Source organism: Argentina silus, assembly GCF_951799395.1.
Source record: "Argentina silus genome assembly, chromosome: 16".
Taxonomy (NCBI): Eukaryota; Metazoa; Chordata; class Actinopteri; order Argentiniformes; family Argentinidae; genus Argentina; species Argentina silus.
The window spans coordinates 12,210,779-12,232,627 of NC_139670.1; the positions used below are offsets into that span (position 1 = coordinate 12,210,779).

General features: G+C 41.2%; 1 protein-coding gene across 1 annotated transcript; it reads left to right on the plus strand.

Moving 5' to 3' along the window:
- The first annotated feature begins 13,342 nt into the window (after positions 1 to 13,342).
- On the plus strand, positions 13,343 to 20,925 carry LOC310817405 (ADP-ribosylation factor 1). The gene is made up of 5 exons (XM_083687979.1): positions 13,343 to 13,400; positions 17,881 to 18,038; positions 18,313 to 18,423; positions 18,701 to 18,825; positions 19,432 to 20,925. The coding sequence occupies exons 2-5, from the start codon at positions 17,891 to 17,893 to the stop codon at positions 19,591 to 19,593; spliced, it is 546 nt and encodes a 181-aa protein (XP_083544105.1). The 5' UTR covers positions 13,343 to 13,400; positions 17,881 to 17,890; the 3' UTR covers positions 19,594 to 20,925.
- The last annotated feature ends 924 nt before the right edge of the window (positions 20,926 to 21,849 follow it).

Below are 21,849 nucleotides of genomic sequence, written 5' to 3' on the forward strand. Positions count from 1 at the left end.
GGCATCGAAGGGGAGGAGAAGAGGAAGGACCCTCTGATCCAGACCATTGTCTCCCCTCTGCGCTTGGCTATGGAGCAGGGCACTGCCAAGCAGGTGGGCCCAGGGGGACATGATGCAGCTGACCAGCTCCCATATGTCTCCATCATCGCCCAGGCAGAAGGTAAGATGAATACATGAACATCGGACAATGGGCACGACTATAGCTAGAGATGAATGATGCGTATAGGTTCAATATGATTAATCCAACATTAGATATCCAAGTCTCACAGAGGGAGAAATGTATCTGCAGGTATTATGGACACTTCCTCTGATCCAGAATAAAACTGTCTATCCTAGGTGACAGCTCCCAAGAGTTCAGCCCTACAAGCACAGAGTGCACTTACTCTCGATCTCACCTGCTCAAAAGACACAGGTACTTACCTGTCTGCCTCTAACTGAAATAAACAACATCCAAACAGTTGATTCTGTTAAAACAGTTTGCAAAATCACTAGAGTTAAACATTTTGTTTCATTTAGCAATCTCATAAATTCGATCAATTTGGATTCCTTTAAAGGTCCACGGCAAAGCAAGTTGCATCTGAGACTGATACTGAGGAAGAGGAGTATGTGGGCATCCGAAAGATCCCACACCACTGCTTTCAAAGGAAGCATCGCAGAAAGCCTCTGGAAAGACGACGTAGGCGACAGGAAGGGGAGGAGCCTCCTGTCATCCAGGGTTTGTGGGTGCAGGAGATTGATTGGTCCAAATCGGTGGATGATGAGGTGGCCCAGGCCTATGATATGATCCCTCTACCTGTTGACCACCCACAAGTCAACCATCACAGCCATGGAGGCTGCAGTCTGGAGGGCGTGTCTGAACCCTGTATACTTGGGGATGTGTCTGGATCCTGCTGCAGCTTTGCAGGTGTGTCAGAGTATCTAGAGGACACATCACTGTCAGACAACTACAACAGACTAATGGGTCTGTCTGACTCTTTCAGCGAACTGGGGGAAGAGTCTGACTATTCGTGCCATCTGGATGGTGTGTACGAATCTCTCTGTATTCATAAGGGTGAGACAAACTCCTTGTGCAGTTTTGGAGGTGCGTCTGACTCTCTCTGTAGCTTGGAGGGTGTGTCTGACTGCTTCTCCAGTGTAATGTGTGTGTCAGACAACTTCCTGGTACGAGGGAGTGTGTCTGAATCGTCCTGCAGTCTGATGGCCGTGTCTGACTCTGAGTCTGCATGCTGTCTTGGGCGGGAGTCAGGATCGTCCTCCAGTATGGAAGGTGTGTCCAATTCCCTCTGCAGTCTGGCAGGTGTGTCTGACTGTACACACAGTCTGGTGGAGGATTCCAAATCAACTTGCAGCCAAGGGAGTGTGTATAGTATAGAGGAACTGCGGGGCACAGTGACGAAGAGGAATCACCACTTTGTATCACCTTTCTTCAAAGAGGTGGTGAAAGATACCTCGAATGAGAAGGAGGTCAATGCACATACCAATGAAGGCCTCATATTCCACAAGGTAAGAGGACTGTAAATTAGTTTATTTACCTCAACTTACACGGTATGATTTATTTTATATGACTCCTTTTCCACTTTAGAATTGCATTTTGTATATAATATGAATACTGTATATACTGTATGTGGGCTACTTGTCATACAAAATGTGACTAAATTCCTACTCTGTGTGTTTATCAGTTACTCCAGCCCAGTCAGTTTGGATACAGGGAGGGAAAAGAGTACAACATTATTTACCACATCCAGAATGGATCGTACGGCGATGTGTTCAGTGTTCAAGACAAAAGTACTGGATTCGAGTGTGCTGCCAAGAGGGTAGGACGAGTAAAGATGTGTCTCACATTGTTGCCTAGATTAATTCAATGCAAGGTTAATTAATCATTGTGAAATACAGTTTAGTTCTTGATTAATTCAAAAAGAATTAGAATTAGACTTACTGTTGAATTAATTTAATTTGGATTCAGATCACGTGCCAGACCCTTGGCTCTCCTATGAATGTTGTGTTGTGTTGTGAAACACAATGGCCTTGGAAAGTGGCCAGTAAAACCTGACCATAATCTCAGAATATTTTTTTGTTTCATACATAAGATCCCGTTGAGTCATTTCAACTGTGAGGAGGTGAGCACGTGGAGTGCTCTGAACAGTCCTCGCGTTGTTGAGCTCTTCGGGGCCGTGAGGGAGGGCCTGAACCTCACACTCTTCATGGATCAGAAGACAGGTGAACACCCTCTGTTCAATTAATAACAAACTATGAATTTGAACTTGTTTACACTTACATTATACTCACTTACCAGACACTCTTATCCAAAGAGGCTTAACATTAATCTTATAATGGAGCTGAAACAACCACAAAATATAATAATATATAATAATAAAATTAAAAACCTATGCTTATTCAAATAGTCTTTATTGAGTAACTTACAGATGGGAATGGGGCTCATTTGGACCCCTGGAAGAGTAGCTGCTGCATTATCAACTAGTGGGGATTCTAATAAATTAAACAAAACCTGTGCAAAAAGCAACGTTCTTAGTTAGTGATGTAATTAGCTGCTGACCCCCCCCCAGGTTGTTTGGCCCAGCTGCTAAGAGAGAGGGGAAGTCTACCTGAGGACCTAGCCCTGCACTACCTCTGGCAGCTCCTGGGGGCACTCGAGCACTTGCATCAGAGACATGTTCTGCACCTGGACATCAAAGGTATGTCAAAGAGTAGTCTCATGAAACCAGACTTTTTCTCATAACACTAGGTTCCACAAAAGGTCTGGTTAACCCAATACTTATACTTACAGATAACTGCCATGGCGAAGGGTTTCCTTCGCTTCTCCACATCCATTCTCTTCATCCCTCCCCCAACTGCTGTTTCTACAGCAAGCTTTTTGTTTACATACCCCTGTAGCAATTGGTAGTGATTGCAAGGACTACTGATCAGACGAAGATATATATTTTACACCGGAAAAGGAGAATGTTGCTAGAGGAACATTTTAAGCTATTGCAGAGCACAGTCTCCAAGCAAAACGTGCATGCAGAAACAATAGTACAAGGCCACCATAATGTGCACATCTGCACGTTACTATACAAAGCAATACTTAAAAAAGCACTATGTTAGCAACTTAACTACAGTATAATACTTCAACTTGGTGGTGGTTAAACAGTATTAGGCATTAAGTGGTAAGAGTAAGTTGTCAGGGGAAGCCATTGGAAAACTAAAAGCACTTTTGTCAAAATTGTCCTAAAGCCGACTCGAACCTACGACATTTGGGTTGCAAGTCTTGGTTTTATGCCCCCACCCACACTATTGCTATTGCCTGATGTGTGCAGGCGAACAAGTTCTATAAATGATTGGCCTGAGATATGTCTGACCCAAAGATTTAACCTTTTATTGCTTTTGTGACTGTCAACTGTGGGACTTTCTATGAGCTGGGAAGGCATCAGCTAATTGGATCAAGGCATGGTCTTCTTCAATAGGTTAATTGTAAACTGCTTTCAGGTGCATAACGCCATCTACTGGTTTCAATATGCCTTTCTACTCTGATAGATACACAGGGTGCAGAGTAATAAAAGTGCATTTTCACATATGCAAAACACATCACATGTTCATGGGACAAGGCTTAAAAGAGCCGAGCTATGCAACACTCCACCATGGTTAAACAGTGTATCGCCACTGGCTAAGAGAGTTGTACTTGTTGGTCGTCCCACCCACCGCCCCAGCCTCCACCCACTCGGTCACTCTGTATTTAACCTACCTACAGGGGGTTTGAGAAGTTATGGGCTCCCTGCCTTATATTATTGTATGTTATGCTGTTAAACTTTAGGCGGGGAGCTATACAGTGCGGAGCCATCCAATTACGCCAAACCTAATGTACTACTATTTCAATAAACAATACTAAACCGACGTAAGTGTCCTGACTGAACCTTCGTCATACAACCTGATGAAAGCAAAATATTGATGAATGTAGTTCACGCACTGCAAGAGCTTTCTTTCACTTCATATTCAGTCTATTTACCTCTGTCTATGTCTTTTTGCAGTTGACAACGTTCTGCTCTCTGAGGATGGCATGGACACTTTCCTCTGTGACTTTGGTCTCTCTGAGACACTGGACCACAATGGACAGAGCACCAAAGCATACAGGGGTGAGAGTGTGTGTGTACATACAATGACAAGTCTTTATAATAATGTGATTTATGTATTTGTATACCGTCGTCTCAGAAATAAAAACCAATATTGTGCAATAATGTACACCAGCATTTCACTGAGTAGAGAAGTCTTGACATTTTTTTACCTTGTGTGAGTCAGCCTTCAATGATGTAAAACATGAACAAAAGGGTGGCACCACCAGCCATCTGAACATCTATCTTTTAATGTTCCTTCCAGGGTCTGGGTTCCCTGGCACTGAGACTCACATGGCGCCTGAGGTGGCGCGAGGTGACCTCCGCTGTGCCAAGGCGGACGTGTGGAGCAGCTGCTGCATGCTACTGCACATGCTCAATGGGTGCCATCCGTGGATTCGCTACTACTCCCACCCGCTGTGCCTCAAGGTCAGAAATATGAATACCACACCTGAAACTTAGACTGGGAAATGTATTCTATTCTATTGTTAACATAGACATTGGTGCCATTCTAGGGCAAAGAAAAGTCAGTCACACTTTACATTAATGGCATAGTTCACCCAAATTACAAATTACTTATTTGGTTCCTTATATTGAAAAGGAGTTAATTGGCAGGGAAAGACTTTGGTTCTGTTTATCTGGGCACTGTCACTTACCAATAACTGATACTGTAGCATTTTTAACCAGAAATCAATGTGCATGTTTTAAATTTGCCTGAATCATCTCAAAGTCATTTAAATCAAGTCATTGAGTATTTTCAGAGAATTTGGGATGATTTCGGCATTACATTTTAAACATGCAAAATTATGGTCCACTGACTTTTGGTCCACTGCTACTAGTCCTGTTCAGTGATCGCATAATTTAATAACAAAACAATCATCTGGGTCGGTCATCAACATCTAAAAGCGAATATAAATGTAAAATTGTCAATAATCCCTTAAAATGGTTAAAAAATGATTCATAAACAAATAATCAATAGTTTATAAAGTAGTAATACATCATTTATAAACCCTTTATGAAGGGCACCCTTAATGCAAAGTGTTACTTGCTGCAAAAAGTACGATATTGCTTTATTTAGTGCCGTAATCCCAAGGAGTGTCTATCTAAAGAATGTGAATTAGTTTTATTATTTCAAAAACACGTTGCCAGCACATAAATATGTGTATTATTATGATTGGAGAACATGCAACTGTAATTGGTTCATGATTTCAGGGAATTGCACTGCTATAAAACATGAAACAAGGTGGCACACTTTGGCATCTCAAAACCTTTTGAGTGACAATATTTTGTACTTCACAGAAGGCCCAGAAGCCTGCATAATACCAACATAAGACTAGCATAATGTCTCTAAGAACAGGTTATTTGATCTTAAAACACACTAATTTCAACACACCTCATTGATATTTATCTTTCTCCACTGTTTAGATCGTCAACGAACCTCCTCCTCTATGGGAGGTGCCCCCATGGTCTAACCATTTCACTGCTGAGGTCTTCAGGGCGGGGTTACAGAAAGATCCCATCAGAAGAGCCTCGGCCACAGAGCTAAGGAAGAAGACCACCAAGGCCTTAAGAGCAGGTGCAGTACTGTATGTTGGCCTTAAACTACACTGGAGCATTTGCATATCCTGTTTTAAAAGTGTGTGTCTTTGTTAAGATGATTTTGTACTGAAATATCTATTGCACATTATAAATGTATATTATTGTTCTGCTTCATTGGTTTTACAGTCTCAGTTTTTAGTTAATTGATCACTTTGCCTGTGTGTCTGTTTATGAGGTGCAGACCTGGGTTGAAATTACCTCAAAAGTGCAAACCCAAACAGTGTGAAAGTATATCAAATACTTTTCAACCTTGTTCTGATGAGTAGTGCCTATACTGTATGTGTTTTTTTATGGGTGTGAGGGATTGAGTAGGGGTTTTAGAGAAACGACTGTGCCCTTTTCCTATACAGTGGGCGGACTCAGTCGCAGCTCTGTTATAGGTGCCTGTGAGAAACTGGTCAACAACGATGCTCGAAATGGAGACACGCTCTGCACAAGATCCCCTAGGATTCCCTCTGCCCCGGCTAAGCCAACAGTCACCCACTCAGCACCTACATTGCATTGGGTGAGCCCCTGGAGAGCGAGGGCCATCGAGGAGGACAACAGTGATTCAGAGGAGGATGAGTCAGAATCTGAGAAAAATTCTGAATTAGAGACAGATTCTCTGGATGCAAGGGACTTGGAATCCCAACAGAATTTCCTAGAGGTAAGCCACTTGGCAGGAGACAAGGACTTGGAATCAGAGGCCGATTCTGAAGTGGATATTTATCTGGGAGAGGAGGAAGATTCAGAGGAAAGGAGAGCATGGGAGAAAAGTGACTGGGACTATGAGGGGGATTGGGAAGAAGAGGAGTCGGAATGGGAGTCTTACTCTTCCACTGAACTTTTCCATGCTCTCCAAGTCCACTTCCCAGTACTGCGGACATGCCAGCATGGAAGTGGTTATTCCTGGGGGTCAGAGTCAGAATTGGAATACCTTAGAGATGGTGAGTCAAGGGAGTTACCGTTGTAGTACTAATGAAATAAGGCAGCTCAGTATGCTGTATATTACTCAAATAGAATGGCAAACTGTGCTATTATTTATTGCTTGTGGAGCTGGAATTTCTGGGGTAGTCAGGTCAGTGCCAATGAAATGGAATGATGTACAATTATGGCAAGATTAAATTATGGCAAGATTAAAGCAAATACTGGTACAGTATGTCATGTTTTGACATCACATGATTATTGTAGACTTGCAGTGGGGGTTGGGGACTTTGGCTCTTGACTCCCTGCAATAGGTAATGATTGATGATTATCATTATCATTATCATTATTATCATTATCAGTAATAATTTCTTTATTGAATGGGTTCCTGCTGTGCTGTCTTTCTCCAGGTATGACTGTGGGTAGCTTGGCCCCAACCCTCTCCCCTGAGCCTCGGGACGATCCTCCATCCTGCCTGAGCAGCACTGATACATCCCAGATAGACCCAACAGACAAAGTAAGCAAATGTGGGTGTGCACATTTCTATATAGTCATTCATTTACTCATGTCATGTTACCTAATTTAAGCTCTTCTTTCAATGGGTTAAATCGTTCCATGATTGCAAGAGCAAGATACCAACTAACATAACTAGCATAGGGGGATAGCATAGACAAAATAATTTCTTAGTAGTGCCAGAGTCCAAAAAAGTCCTCTAATTTTCTTCTGATCGCTAGCTTGCATTTCGAGCACAGTGAAAGATAGAAATCATATATCCCTCATGTGAACTTGGTACAGAGCTTCCTCTCCAGAACAACAAAAATGTTCTGACCGAACACATGAGAAATAAATGTGTATTAATCTTTGACTTGCTACAGTGTTGAAGGAAAGATAACACATTTTAGCCACAATAAAACAAATCTTTCCTGTGTCTGCTGCTCTCCGCACAGCAATGAAAACCAATTAGTAAAGAGCCCATAGATTCTTGTAGTCAATGGCACTTGCACTATACAGGGTATAAAGCGCAAGCTCGATACAGCACAGGGTAAAACTGGAGAGCAAGGTGTTTACGCGCAGCTCTCTACTACAAAGGGAGTTGATTGCTGGTTGTTTACAAAGGAATAATGTCAGAATGTTTACCTCTCCGGTCGGACAAGTTGACTTAACATTATGACCACAAACCGTTAATGTCGAGCCCTGGTAGATCTTGTGTTATGCCCACTGTCATGCATTTTAACTAAGAGTCAAGTTACCTCAGAGCCAACTCCCACCTCAAACTCTCAGGTTGGCAGGTATACAACAGTAATCACCCCCCTGGAGGGCATCATCTTTTTGGACCAGCTGTACTATTCTTTAATGTAATCTACTGTATGAGTCTGGCCAGACAGTATAATCTTAGCAGGTAACACCTCTGTTTACTCCAAAGGACTCTGATCACTGGTCTGATGACCTCAGCTCTGGGGTCTTCTCCTCCTACAACAGCCAGACGGACGGACAGAGCTTCAACCTCGAATGGCTGGTCTCCACCAATCAGCCACCATCCTATTGCTTTGAGGGTAAGTGAGCTCTCTGGATAGAGGTTATCCGTTTCCACTCTAGGATCAGTTTGCCCTCTCCCAAATCCTGCTAACCATTAGGCAAAAATTCCCAAACTATCTTAACATCAGTGTAGCCTCATAGGCAACTTCATTCTATTCCTGAGGTTTAACATGCATGTTTTTCTACTGGCTTGTCACCCCTTGTCTCGCATAGCCATACCTCCAAATCACATTGTTTTTTGTTGCTCTTTTGGAGGTCTGAAGAATTTTAGATTAGCCATTCTGGCTTAGATTGAACTGGACGGAGCGATGGGAGAATATGCTCGCAATTTCATTGGATGTTACATTCCAAGAACCCTCCCCCCACATGCCCGTAGAATGATTTCTTGTTGTTATGTGTGTCATGCTATGCTAGCTTGCAACATTGAAGAAAATGTAAGAAAACCTGAAGGAAAAACTGAATTCTGTTTTTTTAGCTCCTCCCAAGAAAGGTATTTGATTTAACGTGTCGCGAAGGTGTTGTGTAGCTACTTACTGCAAAGGATTTCCCCAGGATTTCTGAACTAGGAAAGCCTGGTATCAACGAGGTTAGGTCCCCCCTAACAGATGATAAGGTGTCAGTCACACTTTCTGTAAGGTCAAGTATGATTGGTAAAACAATCAATGTCCTGTGCTTGCTTACTCTAGGTGTTGACATATGGATCGAGAATATTGGTGGGGAATGTCTGAGGATCCGTGATCGCCGCCAGGTGAAAGTGGGCCACGTTGCCATAGGGATCAGCGAGCAGGTAAGAGGCCAACCAACTTTTGCAAAATAATATTTTGCTCATGGGTGTGGGGAGGTGTGCCCTTGTCTGTTCAATGTAATTTCTTGATAATATTTCTGTCCATTTAGGGGACCCGTTTTTGCTTTATATTAAAGGAATAGTTTAAGTTTTTGGTTGTGAGAACTCATTTTCCACTGTGCTGTAGCCTAGATATGCATATTTGCGCTCTTGAGCATTCTTTGGCTAGGCTCAGGGCTAGCATTTATCCATGCTGGTGGAAGTGGTAGGAACAGAAGTAAATATGTAAATATGTAAAATAAAATACACTGAGTGGAGCTTTAATAAACCTGTCAAACTGATTATCTACATGTGGTCACAGTTATGTTTTGCGTTTCACATTTAGATCTCAGCAAAGGCCTTCAGTCTGGAGACTCTGGACAGGAAGCTTGTGTCCTTCCAACAGGAAATTGAGGAGTCAGGCTTGTGGCTTCGCTGTATCCCTGCCCCAGATGGATGCCCACGTTGGAGTTGGCGGATCAGAGAGGGAAAGCTGGAGATTCGGGAATGAGACTAATAGCATACAGTGCATTCGGAAAGTATTCAGACCCCTTCACTTTTTCTCCATTTTATTATATTACATAATTTCAGTTGTTGTTCAGATATTTCAGTTTTTTATTTTTAATAAATTAGCATACATTTCTAAAAACCTGTTTTCGCTTTGTCTTTATGGGGTATTGTGTGTAGATTGATGAGGAAAACAAATAATTTAATCCATTTTAGAATAAGGCTGTAACAAAATGTGGAAAAAGTTAAGGGGTCTGAATACTTTCTCAATGCACTGTATAGTAGATGTATGCATTCATCCATTTTGTTGATTCAGACATATCAATTGTTTCCCTGATGTGACCACAGTACTTCTTTGACTTTAAAATGATGAACTGTCTTAGAATTGTTTTTTCTATATCTTTGAATTAGTACAAGCTACAATATATAGTTCAGTGATAGGCTACTTGGCTGGTCATGTTATGAAGACCATCCACATGTAAGAAATGAATTAAATGAAATAAAACACATTCATGAGTGCAATATTGAGACTTGATTTAAATATTTATTTTGTCACTTAGTAAATATTAAGTTGAAAACATATGTTTAAGATTTTAATCAAATGTGTATTAACCTTGGCTCAGATTGAGCTTTTGGTTCAGATTTATAAATTAAATCTGGGTAAAATGTAATCCATATATATTAAAAAGTTGTATAAATCAGTGGGCTCTGCTATGATCAGCGACCTCCCAAAAAAGATCAAAACATGTTTGACATTTGATTGTGCCCAACGCGCATTCCACTGGTGCCCGACAATCTAAAGTAAAGTCGTGACGTGAAGCCACGCATCTTGATGGATCTTTCTCCTCTTCGTGTAGTGTGAAAGGCTATCCGTGACCGTAGGAATTCCTATATCGTGTAGTATTTAGGCAGCAGGCACAGTATGGATGACTTGCATTATGCTAGCTTGGTGTGATGTCATAATGGACAATGATGTCATACAGGGGGTTCGAGTCTTTAGTGCGCGAACATTCAGTGAGACAGGCAGTTGGAGAAAGACAGCACACTGGTAAGTTAAGCTGTGACTTTATTCACGATAAAGCCTCAAGTGCCTTATTGCTTTTATGCAGCGGTTACAAAAAAACAGAGATTTTTTTCAATGCCTTAAGTATTTATGAAAACAATGCCTTAAGTATTTATTAATCAAACAATCTAGTATAGATTGTGGTGTCTGCCCTGCAGAAATATAGTTCTCAAAACGACCACTGTTGTCAAGGTAACGTGATAAACAAATCTTCGTAATTCAAGTGTTTGTGCAGGGATATTGCTGAATATCGCGCCATAGCTGTTACTTTATCAGGGAATAAACAACAACCTTTTAAAAAAATGTCAGAATAAGCCTAAATAACAATGTCAATAATGTTTAGATGCTCTGCTCTAATAGAATTTTCTATCAATTATTTTTTGTATGCAGAGAATATTCAAGGTCTGTCTGGCTTTGGTTTAAAATAAATGTTAAAAAGTGGGAGAATTCTTTGGTAAGCATTAATTTCTCTTGTTACATTTGATGTACCCTGTTTTTGTTATATCCCCCAAACATTAGGTGATTGCTGAAGAATTTACATTGTTTTTATGGTAGTTTTCATGAAACACTGACATCGCACTGGTGTTGTACAGTAACAGGAAGGTTATCATGGGAATCAATCTAGTGCAAATCTCAGATGACAACTTTCGGCCAGTGCACTAGTTTTCAAAAATAGTGCATTACAAATAGTGAACAGGGCATCATTTCAGATGAAGCTAGTGAACAATAGATCAAATAGATAATTTTATTTTTCTAATCAGAACAGTGTTTATTAAAGTGCCTATCAGAATTAGGAGTGGTTTAGTCCTATCAAGATCAAGTTAAGGGTTATGACAATATATCCTAAGTCTAGGATTCTAACAAAATATAAATGATGTCAACACCCAAAAGTGAAAGGTTCACTGTTAGATGAAGATTGCATGATTTTAGAACAGCCTACACAAAGTGAGTGAGTGAGAAATGGGGAATAATTGCTGAAAACAATGGAAAAGTTGAGGCCATACACAGGTACATGGGTTGCAGATTTACTCTCTATGTTAATCTGTGTTCACCTGAATGGAGCTAGTATAGCTGATCAAAGCAACAGAGCATGATGTCACAGGGAGACATGATGTCATAGAGGGAGAAAGTAGCTCTCCAGACGGATGAAAACATGACAGAAACTAACGAAAGAAAAAAAAAACATAAAGTGTAAAAAATGTGTGGGGAGGATAGGGATAATGCACTCCAATAGCATCATTCTTTTACCTTTGTCTTATACTGGAAATAGTCTATGAGTGAGGAGTGACTAACATAAGCCTTCCTTACATTGCTACAGCCACCACAACGTTGGCACCACTAACCTCCATAATAATGGAGTTTAACGCAATACTGAAGCAAAATAAAGAAGTTTAGGTTACAGTCACTACTGGCAAAAAAGACTACTTCTAATGTAAGAAAGAGAAAAAGAATGCTGAAATATGGGTGAACTATCACTTTAAACAAGCTGAAACACAACAGAAGAAGAGTGGGAGGAGGTCCTTGACTGATAAGAATGGAAAGATCATGATGAACATGTCAAAATGAACCAAAAAGAAGGAGAAAGAACAGGCTGAAAGAAAGAGAAAGGTGGAGTAAACCAGAAATGCAGACCACAATACTCAAAAAGCTAAACGGATGGCAGAGGAGGAGAGGTGAGAAAGAAGCACAGGAGCATGTGAGAGAAGTACTGAAGAGCTAATGTGAGCTGAATGTGCTAATGTGATTTTGAGGCACAGAGACAACCTGGGTTTGATACCCCATCAGTCACACTCAGCCAGAGCAGACAACCAGCACAGTGGAAATGTAAGAGTGGACTATTCAGACACACAGAGAAACCAGCTGAGAACTGAAGTGTGTTTAGAAATGTTAATCAAACCCACCAACAACAACGCTCTTGTCTTTTGCAAATCATTCTGTTCCCTGGCAGTGCAGAGACCAATGAACTTATGGTACCTTTATTTTGAATCTTTTCACTCAATCCTGTACAAAATACTTAATTTATATTTGCATTGTAAAAAAAGAAAGAAAAAAAACTTCTTAGCATCAAAGGTTTGCGTGTGTTTGAGTTCATTTTGTGGATCATTAGACCAATGTTGTTTGTTGTGTGTGTGTGTGTGTGTGTGTGCGTGCGTGTCCTAGCACTAACCCTCTTCATATGATGTTCTCTGCTATGCTGCATGATGCATTCTGCAATGACAATACTGAGATTAGCATCATTTACCAGTTTGATGGAAAACAACCTGCATAAGATGCAAGCAAAAACAAAAGTGACCTCCTGTTTGCAGACGATTGTGCACTAGCTGCTGGCTCACCTGCTGACCTACAGCTCAGCATGCACCACTTCTCATCAGCCTGTGTACGTGTGTGTCTCCATAGCTGTTCACATCCGACAAAATCAACTAATTGTGGGAACCACTAATGCTAAATCGTGGGAAAGGATTGGTTTAACTTGAGGGAACAAATTAATAAATTGATTTAGATGACGCAAGGAATTTGTTACCTCGCTCTCAAAAATGAATTGCAGGAGAATATGTAAAGGGAAAACCTAGATATTCTCTTCCAATGCGTTTTGAGTAGGTAGCGAGTGGAGGACGGAGGAGAGCATGCGAGGAATAGAGTTTCTAACAATAATTGAGAAAGGGCTTATGAGAGAAAGAGCCGTACTTCCTGTTTAGCAGCATGGCCCGATAGTGACGACCGCTTTGATCCGCAAACTGGTTGATATGATTGGATGAGATTTGATAGAGGGAGGTGTCCATACACCGGTGTCTGTCGAGTTGCGCAAAACGCCATTTTGGAGTGACACTGAAAGAGAAGAGAAAGACCGAGGAGCCGTATTTCTAAGGTAAATAAACGCCTATACACCGTGTAAGATAGCACACATAACATGTTATAATCGAATGAACGAGGATCGAACAAAAACGTCTGGTTTCCCTTTGCTTATTCCTTGTTGAATGACGTCATTATTTCCTCTTGCTAGCTACTTCTGACGCGGCAGGCATTATCAACTGCTAAGATGCTAGCGAATATTAGCACGAACTAGCTAGCTAGTAAATAGCAAGGCCACCGCAAACTAGCTAGATTGTTGATGTAGAAGAAACATTAGGCATTCTCGGACAAGTCTGAGGTCATCCGTTAATACCAGTCACTGGGGGATGTGGCTGTCTCTAGTAGTTCGCTGCTGCTGCTGCTGCTACTACTACTACTAGCATCCGCCCTAGCTAACGTAATGCCAATGAAGGAATACACATAATTCCATAAGTTTGGTGAACATTGTCTTGCATTAACATGCTCGTTAGCTATCTATTTAACATCGACTTCATTATCTGGCTATCCCCCAGTATGACGCGCTGGTACCAGAAGTACGATTGTATACAGGACATGCTCCATCGAGTCTCTGTACCATCGATGATTTCACTTAAATACACATATTTCATTGTTTGAAACTTCCCTGGTGTTATTAATGACATCAACCTTACAGGAAAGCAAGGATATTCTTTTTTCGCAAAAATGTTAAGGGTACAAGACTGTGTACAAAAACAGCACTATATGAACTACATATTCCAAGAGCAAACACTGGCGCACAGGAGACGTCATCACTGAACCTGATGTGATATTTTTTATAATGTGAAATAATAGGATTCAGGTCTAAATTAACAATACGATATAAATATAAACATTACAAATTAATTTTGTGATCAAAACCGGCAAGTGTTGAGTTTTGTAATTTTATGAGTGTTGAACATGTCCCCTCAGTTTCAGCAAGTCGTCGCTGTTTCAAACCTGCCGTTCGACAACGTATTATTTTGGCGATGATGAAGCATGTTGGAGAGAGGGTCATGATGAACATCCATGTAGTGCGGGCGGGGAGAATCAGCACTGGCGCAACATAGCTTCAAGGGAAATGTAGTCAATTAGAGATCTTCTCCGGTTACAAACTCCTAACGTTTTTGTTGTACACTTACATCACACACATACTGATTAAGGTCACAACATGTTATTGGCCCGTGAGCGTGATTTGAACCAATCCTTTATAATCCAGGTTGGAAATCCAGCTAATGAGGAAGAGAGAGGACAGACATGCACTTCTGGTACCAAAAATGAAGTGGGCGGAGCTGACTTTGGCTCTCTATGTGATTGAATCTATGAGCAAATTTGACAGGGAAGTGTAAGTTAAGTGTCTATACATATTGACTTGCTCACATTACTGATAATGTCAGGGGATGTAAACATGATAACCAAAAGGGCCCATGCCTATCTACCTGCATGAGTTAAATTTTGCATTATCTGTCCTAACCCACAGCCTATTTCCTTTTGGGTGTTGTGTCACAGACAGCTTGACAGAAGTAGGTGGGGGGGGGGGGGCGTTGTTTCAAGGCTCCCAGAAAGCTATTTGACAACTCGCATCACGTTCCAGACGACAAATGCAAAAATCGTTCTTCGTTGTCGTATGTAGTCTTGATATTATTGTTTTTACACAGGGGTACAGTAAACTGCTAAATTTAGGCTACCCTCCAGATGTGCCAATATGGTGAAAATGCAACTGCAATTGGGGGAGTTCCTTGACATTCATTGAAATCATGAAATGCCCAATTGATCCCTACCATAGGTCAGTTCCTGCACTGTCCCATGCAGGTCTTATTTACAAGGTTTCTGGATTTCCGCTGAGGAAATAAAAGCACTTGTTTTAACGGATGCTTTAGACATGTTTCCCTCTGTATCTATTAGGGGTGTGCTTATTTGATACTCGTGCCAGTTCAGTAGCATCTCAGTACGATACAGCAAAGATTCCATGTCATTTTGAATGATTCGATTCAATGTGATTTGACTCTTATCACAAACCTATTTTAACATTTGTCATTATTATTCCAGTTTTAATAATTGAGAAATAAGAGAACATGCAATCTGCCTTTGTTTCAAGGGGAATTTAAGTAATGCCATTTTAATGACCCCCAAACTTATGAAAACATCTCATATCAAAACCCCAAATTCTAAAAGATGGATAATGTTACTGTTCAGTTTGCCTACTGTATCCCCTCCAGACGAATATCCCTGGCCAGACTTCCAGCAGGACTGGTTTTAAACGGGGATGCTGTATATTTCAAGCTACACTACAGTAGGCCTACTTTAATTGATGCCTCATTCTAAACTCTGCTATTAAGTCTTAGCCATGCTCTTCAATGATAATTGAAACAAAGGAAGATTGCCTGTTATCTATTATCTTTGGTAGTTAAATCTGTCAAATAAATCTGTCAATCTGTGCCAGCTGACTTTCACTGCCGCTACCTTTTCCACTCTTTTTCCACTCCGCTTTGAAGGCCCCTGTTTCATGTACAGAAGTAGCGCGCCTCCTTAAAAAAGCGTTTGATGGACACAGCCCATACAAGGCATATAGCCTAATGAATTTGTGAAAAATATTTTGAGAAATCAACGCAAGCCTGATAATGAATCAAATAAGCACTGTAGGTTCCATTAACTTTTCAGTTTGGCCACAAATGCAGCTGTAGGCCTATAATCTAACACATTTGGGAATAATATTTTGTGAGTGAAGTCTGTTATGCAATAATTTAATACCGAAACTTGGCCTAGGTCAATACGGAAACCTAGTTCTCTAAGTTCTATAATCTTATAGAACAAAATACATTTTCTATAATCTTGGTTTATAGCCAGTCGCATTTGTAACCAAAATAATTTGCCTATGCAAATATTTTGTCTTATCTAATGAATTTGGGAATAATATTGAGAAATCAACGCAAAGCTGTAAGAAGCAAGACTGATGGAAATATTGGCTGTGCAAATTGGTGAAATTTGTTTTTGAAGTAATGGCGTCTTATATCAATACAGAGTTAGTATGATAGTAGCCTATTAGCGCCCAAATTATTTTTCTATTTGGTCACAGAAGGGGATCGCACCAAGAGAAAAACCCTTCCTGTGCGCAAACGGGGATACAGCATTTTATCTTTGCGGCCCTCAACTGCCAGAAGCTGCTAACCCTAGCTAACCCTAACCCCACTGTGGAGGGGGGGTGACTGTGTTGTTCAGAAAAATACAATGGACCCATTAATGGGAAAATCCAAATAGGCGGATTATAAACAAAGCATACCATTTCTGGCAAATGTCAATGTATCGATTCAAAGGGAAACGACCGAGATAAAGAGACGGACTGATTCAGAGGCATGCATATCGATGTAGTCGAGTCGTACAAATTTATAGCGATTTTAGATTCTTATTGGTGAATCGAATCCTACTGTCTACGGATGGACATGCGATTTATTCAAATTTATTAAGTGTTTATGCATGACAACATACTCAAATGTTACAGGATTTATGTATATGTTCAGCCACTAGTTCTAAAATTAGAGCTCACAAGCCAAAAACAGTGCCCAGAAATAGGAAAAGAATTGTCAAGAAATTATCTGATTGGGCACACTACCATGAGCAAAAGCTTATTTTGCTTAAGTTTGTTAGCTAATGACTGTGTGGTCTAACGAGTTAAGAAATCGATTAATATTATATCTAACCCATGAACCATACAATCAACACTTGCCAAAGCCAAAATTTGATGCAAAGAATTAGAGACATATCCTGTAGCATCTCTTTAAGTTCAAAATAACATGAAACCATATGGGAAAAATTTCTGAACATTTATAAGTTAGTTAGTGGTTAGTGGTAAGCAAATTCAGGCAGAAGGGCAGGGTGTTGACAGGTGCACACACTGTCAATGCGTCATAAGTAATGATTCACCATGGTTATTTAGTGACATTTCCAAGGGGAAAAAGCTACATAATGCACCTTTAACCAGGACACCAGCGTTAATATGCATACTCTTGCGATTAGTGCCATGGGATCTTAATTGACCACGGAGAGTTAGGACGTCGGTTTAACATCTTACCCAAAAGACTGGGTTGCGCCCAAATCACTGCCCTATGGCATTGGGGCATCCTAGACCAGAGGGCCCTCCATCACCACTTACAGCAGCCCATTTTGGTCTCCAAGGATCGACCAAGGCAAGCCCTGCTTAGCTTGGTTCAGACATGCCAGCAAAGGGATGCAGCCTAACTTTGTGGTATAGACTTTCTTAGGGTGTGTAATAGTATTGAGTACAGGCAGTCTGAATTTCTAGAATGTGTGAAGGCTGTGTGTTCTTGGTTTAGGTAGTGATGACCCCCAAAAATCTCATTGTGGTTCCCAGGTTTGAAAAAGGCATGTTTATCTGAAGAAATTGGGACATTTGTAGTGGTTTACAGAATTCATGGTTCCTTCCTGTGCATGAGTACCCTAGGTGTTGCACTCTCCTCACCCTGCCTCCCTCTTTTTCCTGACAGAGAAGTCACCATGGGGAATATGTTTGCAACCCTGTTCAAGGGCCTATTTGGCAAGAAGGAGATGAGGATTCTCATGGTTGGACTCGATGCTGCTGGAAAAACTACCATCCTGTACAAACTCAAACTAGGAGAGATTGTCACCACCATTCCCACTATTGGTAAGGTTGCATTCCTTTAGTCCATCGAACCATTCTGATCCCTCATAGCCACCTAGCTACACCTCCACCCATGTTTTGGTCATTGTAATGAAAGAAATCTGACCAACCCTTGTATCTCTCACTATGTCTTTGGTAGGGCAGTCATCTCTGCCTAGCTATGCTGCCTGTTTTGCATCCATTTCTGTAGAAGATTCTGAGGGATACACTGTTTGTCACCAGTGAAAGGAATTGCTATGGATATATGCTTAAAAATCGCTCTCTCCTTTTTATCCAGGCTTTAATGTTGAAACAGTAGAATACAAGAACATCAGCTTCACAGTGTGGGACGTCGGCGGTCAGGACAAAATCAGGCCGCTGTGGCGCCACTACTTCCAGAACACTCAAGGTGAGACACTTGACCATTAGTTAGTTTTCAGTCACTGTGACTAATTTCAGTCATATGGATCCTTGGTTACTTATAAGGGGAAGTTCACAGCACTGACACAATAAGACAGATGATTTTCAGTCATGGGATTTCTTTCTTGCTTCAACCTCTGCTCGACTCCAGTCTTGAGAAGTGTTGGGATATTTGCCCATAGGTTGCCTGAGTGTTATAAGAAATAGGATTTCTCATCAAGAATCAACCAGTGTTTTATTCAGCGTAACCATGTATCTCTCTTCAGGGCTTATCTTTGTGGTGGATAGCAACGACAGGGAGCGAGTGAATGAGGCGAGGGAGGAGTTGACAAGAATGCTTGCAGAGGACGAGCTGAGAGATGCCGTGCTGCTCGTTTTTGCAAACAAACAGGTGAGCTATGGTGCTGTTAATTAGTAAGGAGTCCATATCATTTTAACACTAAATAGCTGCTTGTACACTTCAGTACTGGATCCAGGAGAGCCAGTGTGTGCTTGCACCAGAGAAATGTTCAGCCGAAACCAATGATTACTTCTTCATTCTAGCACGTCTTGATATGCACGAGTAGGTCTGCTTCGCAGGCATTACAGGAAGTGATCATTTACTGAGTCTCTGCTTTATATTTCTCCGGCGCAAACACCCACTGGCTCTCTCAGATATAGCACAGTCGTGTACAAACAGCCTCTGCTTGTCTCATCTCCCTCTAGTGCTTTTTGCTTCTAAATATTATGTATGAGGTTGATACTCATTTACCTCACACATATAATCATTACATTTACATTCTTGAACTGCGTCTAAAGTGCAGTGTTGGATGAATACTGAGATTGACAATTGATTGACTTTTTCCTGCTAGAGAATTCATATCTTTAATTTTCCCCAAGATGTATGGGGATTTCTGACAAATGTACATAGTATTTCAGATTGACTAGTTTTAAAACACCAAAAACACAGTCCGTGTAGTACGTTTGACGTTTAACGCTGTTCCTTTTCTTTTACTAGGATCTCCCCAACGCTATGAACGCTGCAGAGATCACAGACAAGCTGGGTCTCCACGCCCTCCGCCAGCGCAACTGGTACATCCAGGCCACCTGTGCCACCAGCGGAGATGGTCTATACGAGGGCCTGGACTGGCTTTCCAACCAGCTCAAGAACCAGAAATGATCCATTCCACCATATTATTTTGTTTTTTTCTCTGTCTGACACAATGGCAGCACCAGTTTCCAGGCCCCCTGGCCTTCCTGACCTCCTCCCTCTTGGTCTTTCGAGAAAAAAAAACAAAAACAAAAAAAAACCTCCCTCTCCTCTTTTCTCCCTCAATCTCTCTCTCCATCCCTACTCATGGGGCTCTAGCCTGTGCTGCTTGTGTGTGACTACCGTGTGTTTGCAGTCAGGTGTGTGCGTGCGTGTGTTCAGTGTGTGGGTGTGAAGGCGTCTCTGTCTGTTAGCTGGGATTGGGAGTAACCCTGGCGTGCCTTTTACACACCTCCTGTGGAAACAGTGGTCTGGCTCTTCAAGCGCCCTCCCACTTCTATACCACCCCACCTCAACTCTGTCTTGCACGGACCCCCCCCCCCCTCCTCCCCATCTCCTACTCACCACAGCAAGCATGGTTTTCACAAGGCAAAGAAAGAGCAAGGGTGCAAACTGTCCTCCTCTCTCCATGGTAGATATGAATACTGTATGTAACCTGATTTGTACCACCACTGTTGAGGTTGAATGATAGGACGCATATTTTATCGTTTGTTTTTAATCCTAGCCCCACCTGCAGAAAAATTAAGTCAGTTGCATCCTAACCTGTATCAGGTTGAAGCAAATCAAAAAGATCACTTTCCATCCTTGATCGTTCTTTGCATCATTTGAAAATCATGCTGGTTCTTTTTTCTTTTAAATCATTATTATGATTATTATTATGCTTAAGATAGACAACTCTTAACAATGGTTCTCCAACGAACACTACCTTTTTCCCCTGCGAGAGAGACCATGAAGCACAAGCCAACGACCATAGGGTAGTTTTCTCCTTTGTGTTAAATTTGCCTCCAATTGCAAACCTTACATTTGCCAGTAGTCATTTCCAAATTGTGAGCACTTGATATTTTTAATTGACTGAATTTAATTGCATTTGTGTTAAATTTGCCTCCAATTGCAAACTGTAAACCTTACATTTCCCACTTGGCATTTTTAATTGACTGAATGTAATTGTATTTGTGGTGGTAGTCAACAGGATAGCAACGTTGTTCCTAATGGCAAAGGTTGCTCCCATAATTTTAATTAAGGTCACCAGTGCGTTCTATTGGGCATTTCAAAACAGCAGGTTGCTTTATTCTGGTGACCACTGACATTCAGAAGCTTTTAACTTTATTCCTCTAAAGAAAATGTTACATGTCTTGTTTTTGTCTCTAGTTCTAGCATTTCTGTTTGTACTACAACTGCTGAACCAAATGGAATTGAGCAGGATGACAAATCTTATATATTAAAGTAGTGTATCCTCAAGGGCTTTACAGCTCTACATGTTGTTTTCTACCTGGAAATGTTTCATGAGATTCTTCTTGTCACAAAGGTTGGCAGTACCTCAGCAAGCCGTACCCAGCCTGCTTGATAATTTCCTGGTTGTGATGAAGGAAAGCACCAAATATGAAGGCTCTTAATTGTAATGCTCCAGGCAAATGAAGGAAATAAGCCTAGGGTCTGGACGCTAACATAAACTATGATTAGCAACATGTGCTTTATACTTGAGTTACTAAGACCAACGTAACAGGTATTGGCATTTGCACCTGTCCATCCTCAGAGCTGAAGGACGATCGGTAGAGGACTTCAGGGGGCACGGGGGCTAACTGGTCAATGATGAGCTGAGTGCCCACTAACAATGTGTGTGTGTGTGTGTGTGTGGGGGGGGGGGTTAAGGCTGGCACGTCTGTCGAGAATGATTGTAAATCTGTAAGTTCCCCCTGCAAACTGTTTCTATGGGGGTTTCCTGAACACATTAAACATTATGATTTGATCCTAACACTGTGTGGAGAATGACATGACTGATTTGTGTTACTGTGAGAAACCAAGTAGAAACCATTGAAGGGCAAGAAAAAAGGAAGACTTTTTGTGGCCTTGCTTCAGCTGGTTAAAAGTCTTATGGTGGTGGTAAAAGTTTAGATAGTAATAGCTTAGAGAGAGATCTTCAATAATGAGCAATGAAAAGTAAATGTATGCCCATAGAAACCCATATTAAATTATGCAAAATTAAATGCTTATTGCTTAAAAAGTATAATACCAAAAAGCAGGACCATATTGATGGCTGACACGGTGAGTATGACCATGGTATATGTGGAGTAGGATCTCCAGCTAGGCAATTATGAGTAGCATCTATATCATGGGTAATGAAATAAATGTTCTTCTGTCACTATTCAACATTGTGTATTGAGAGGC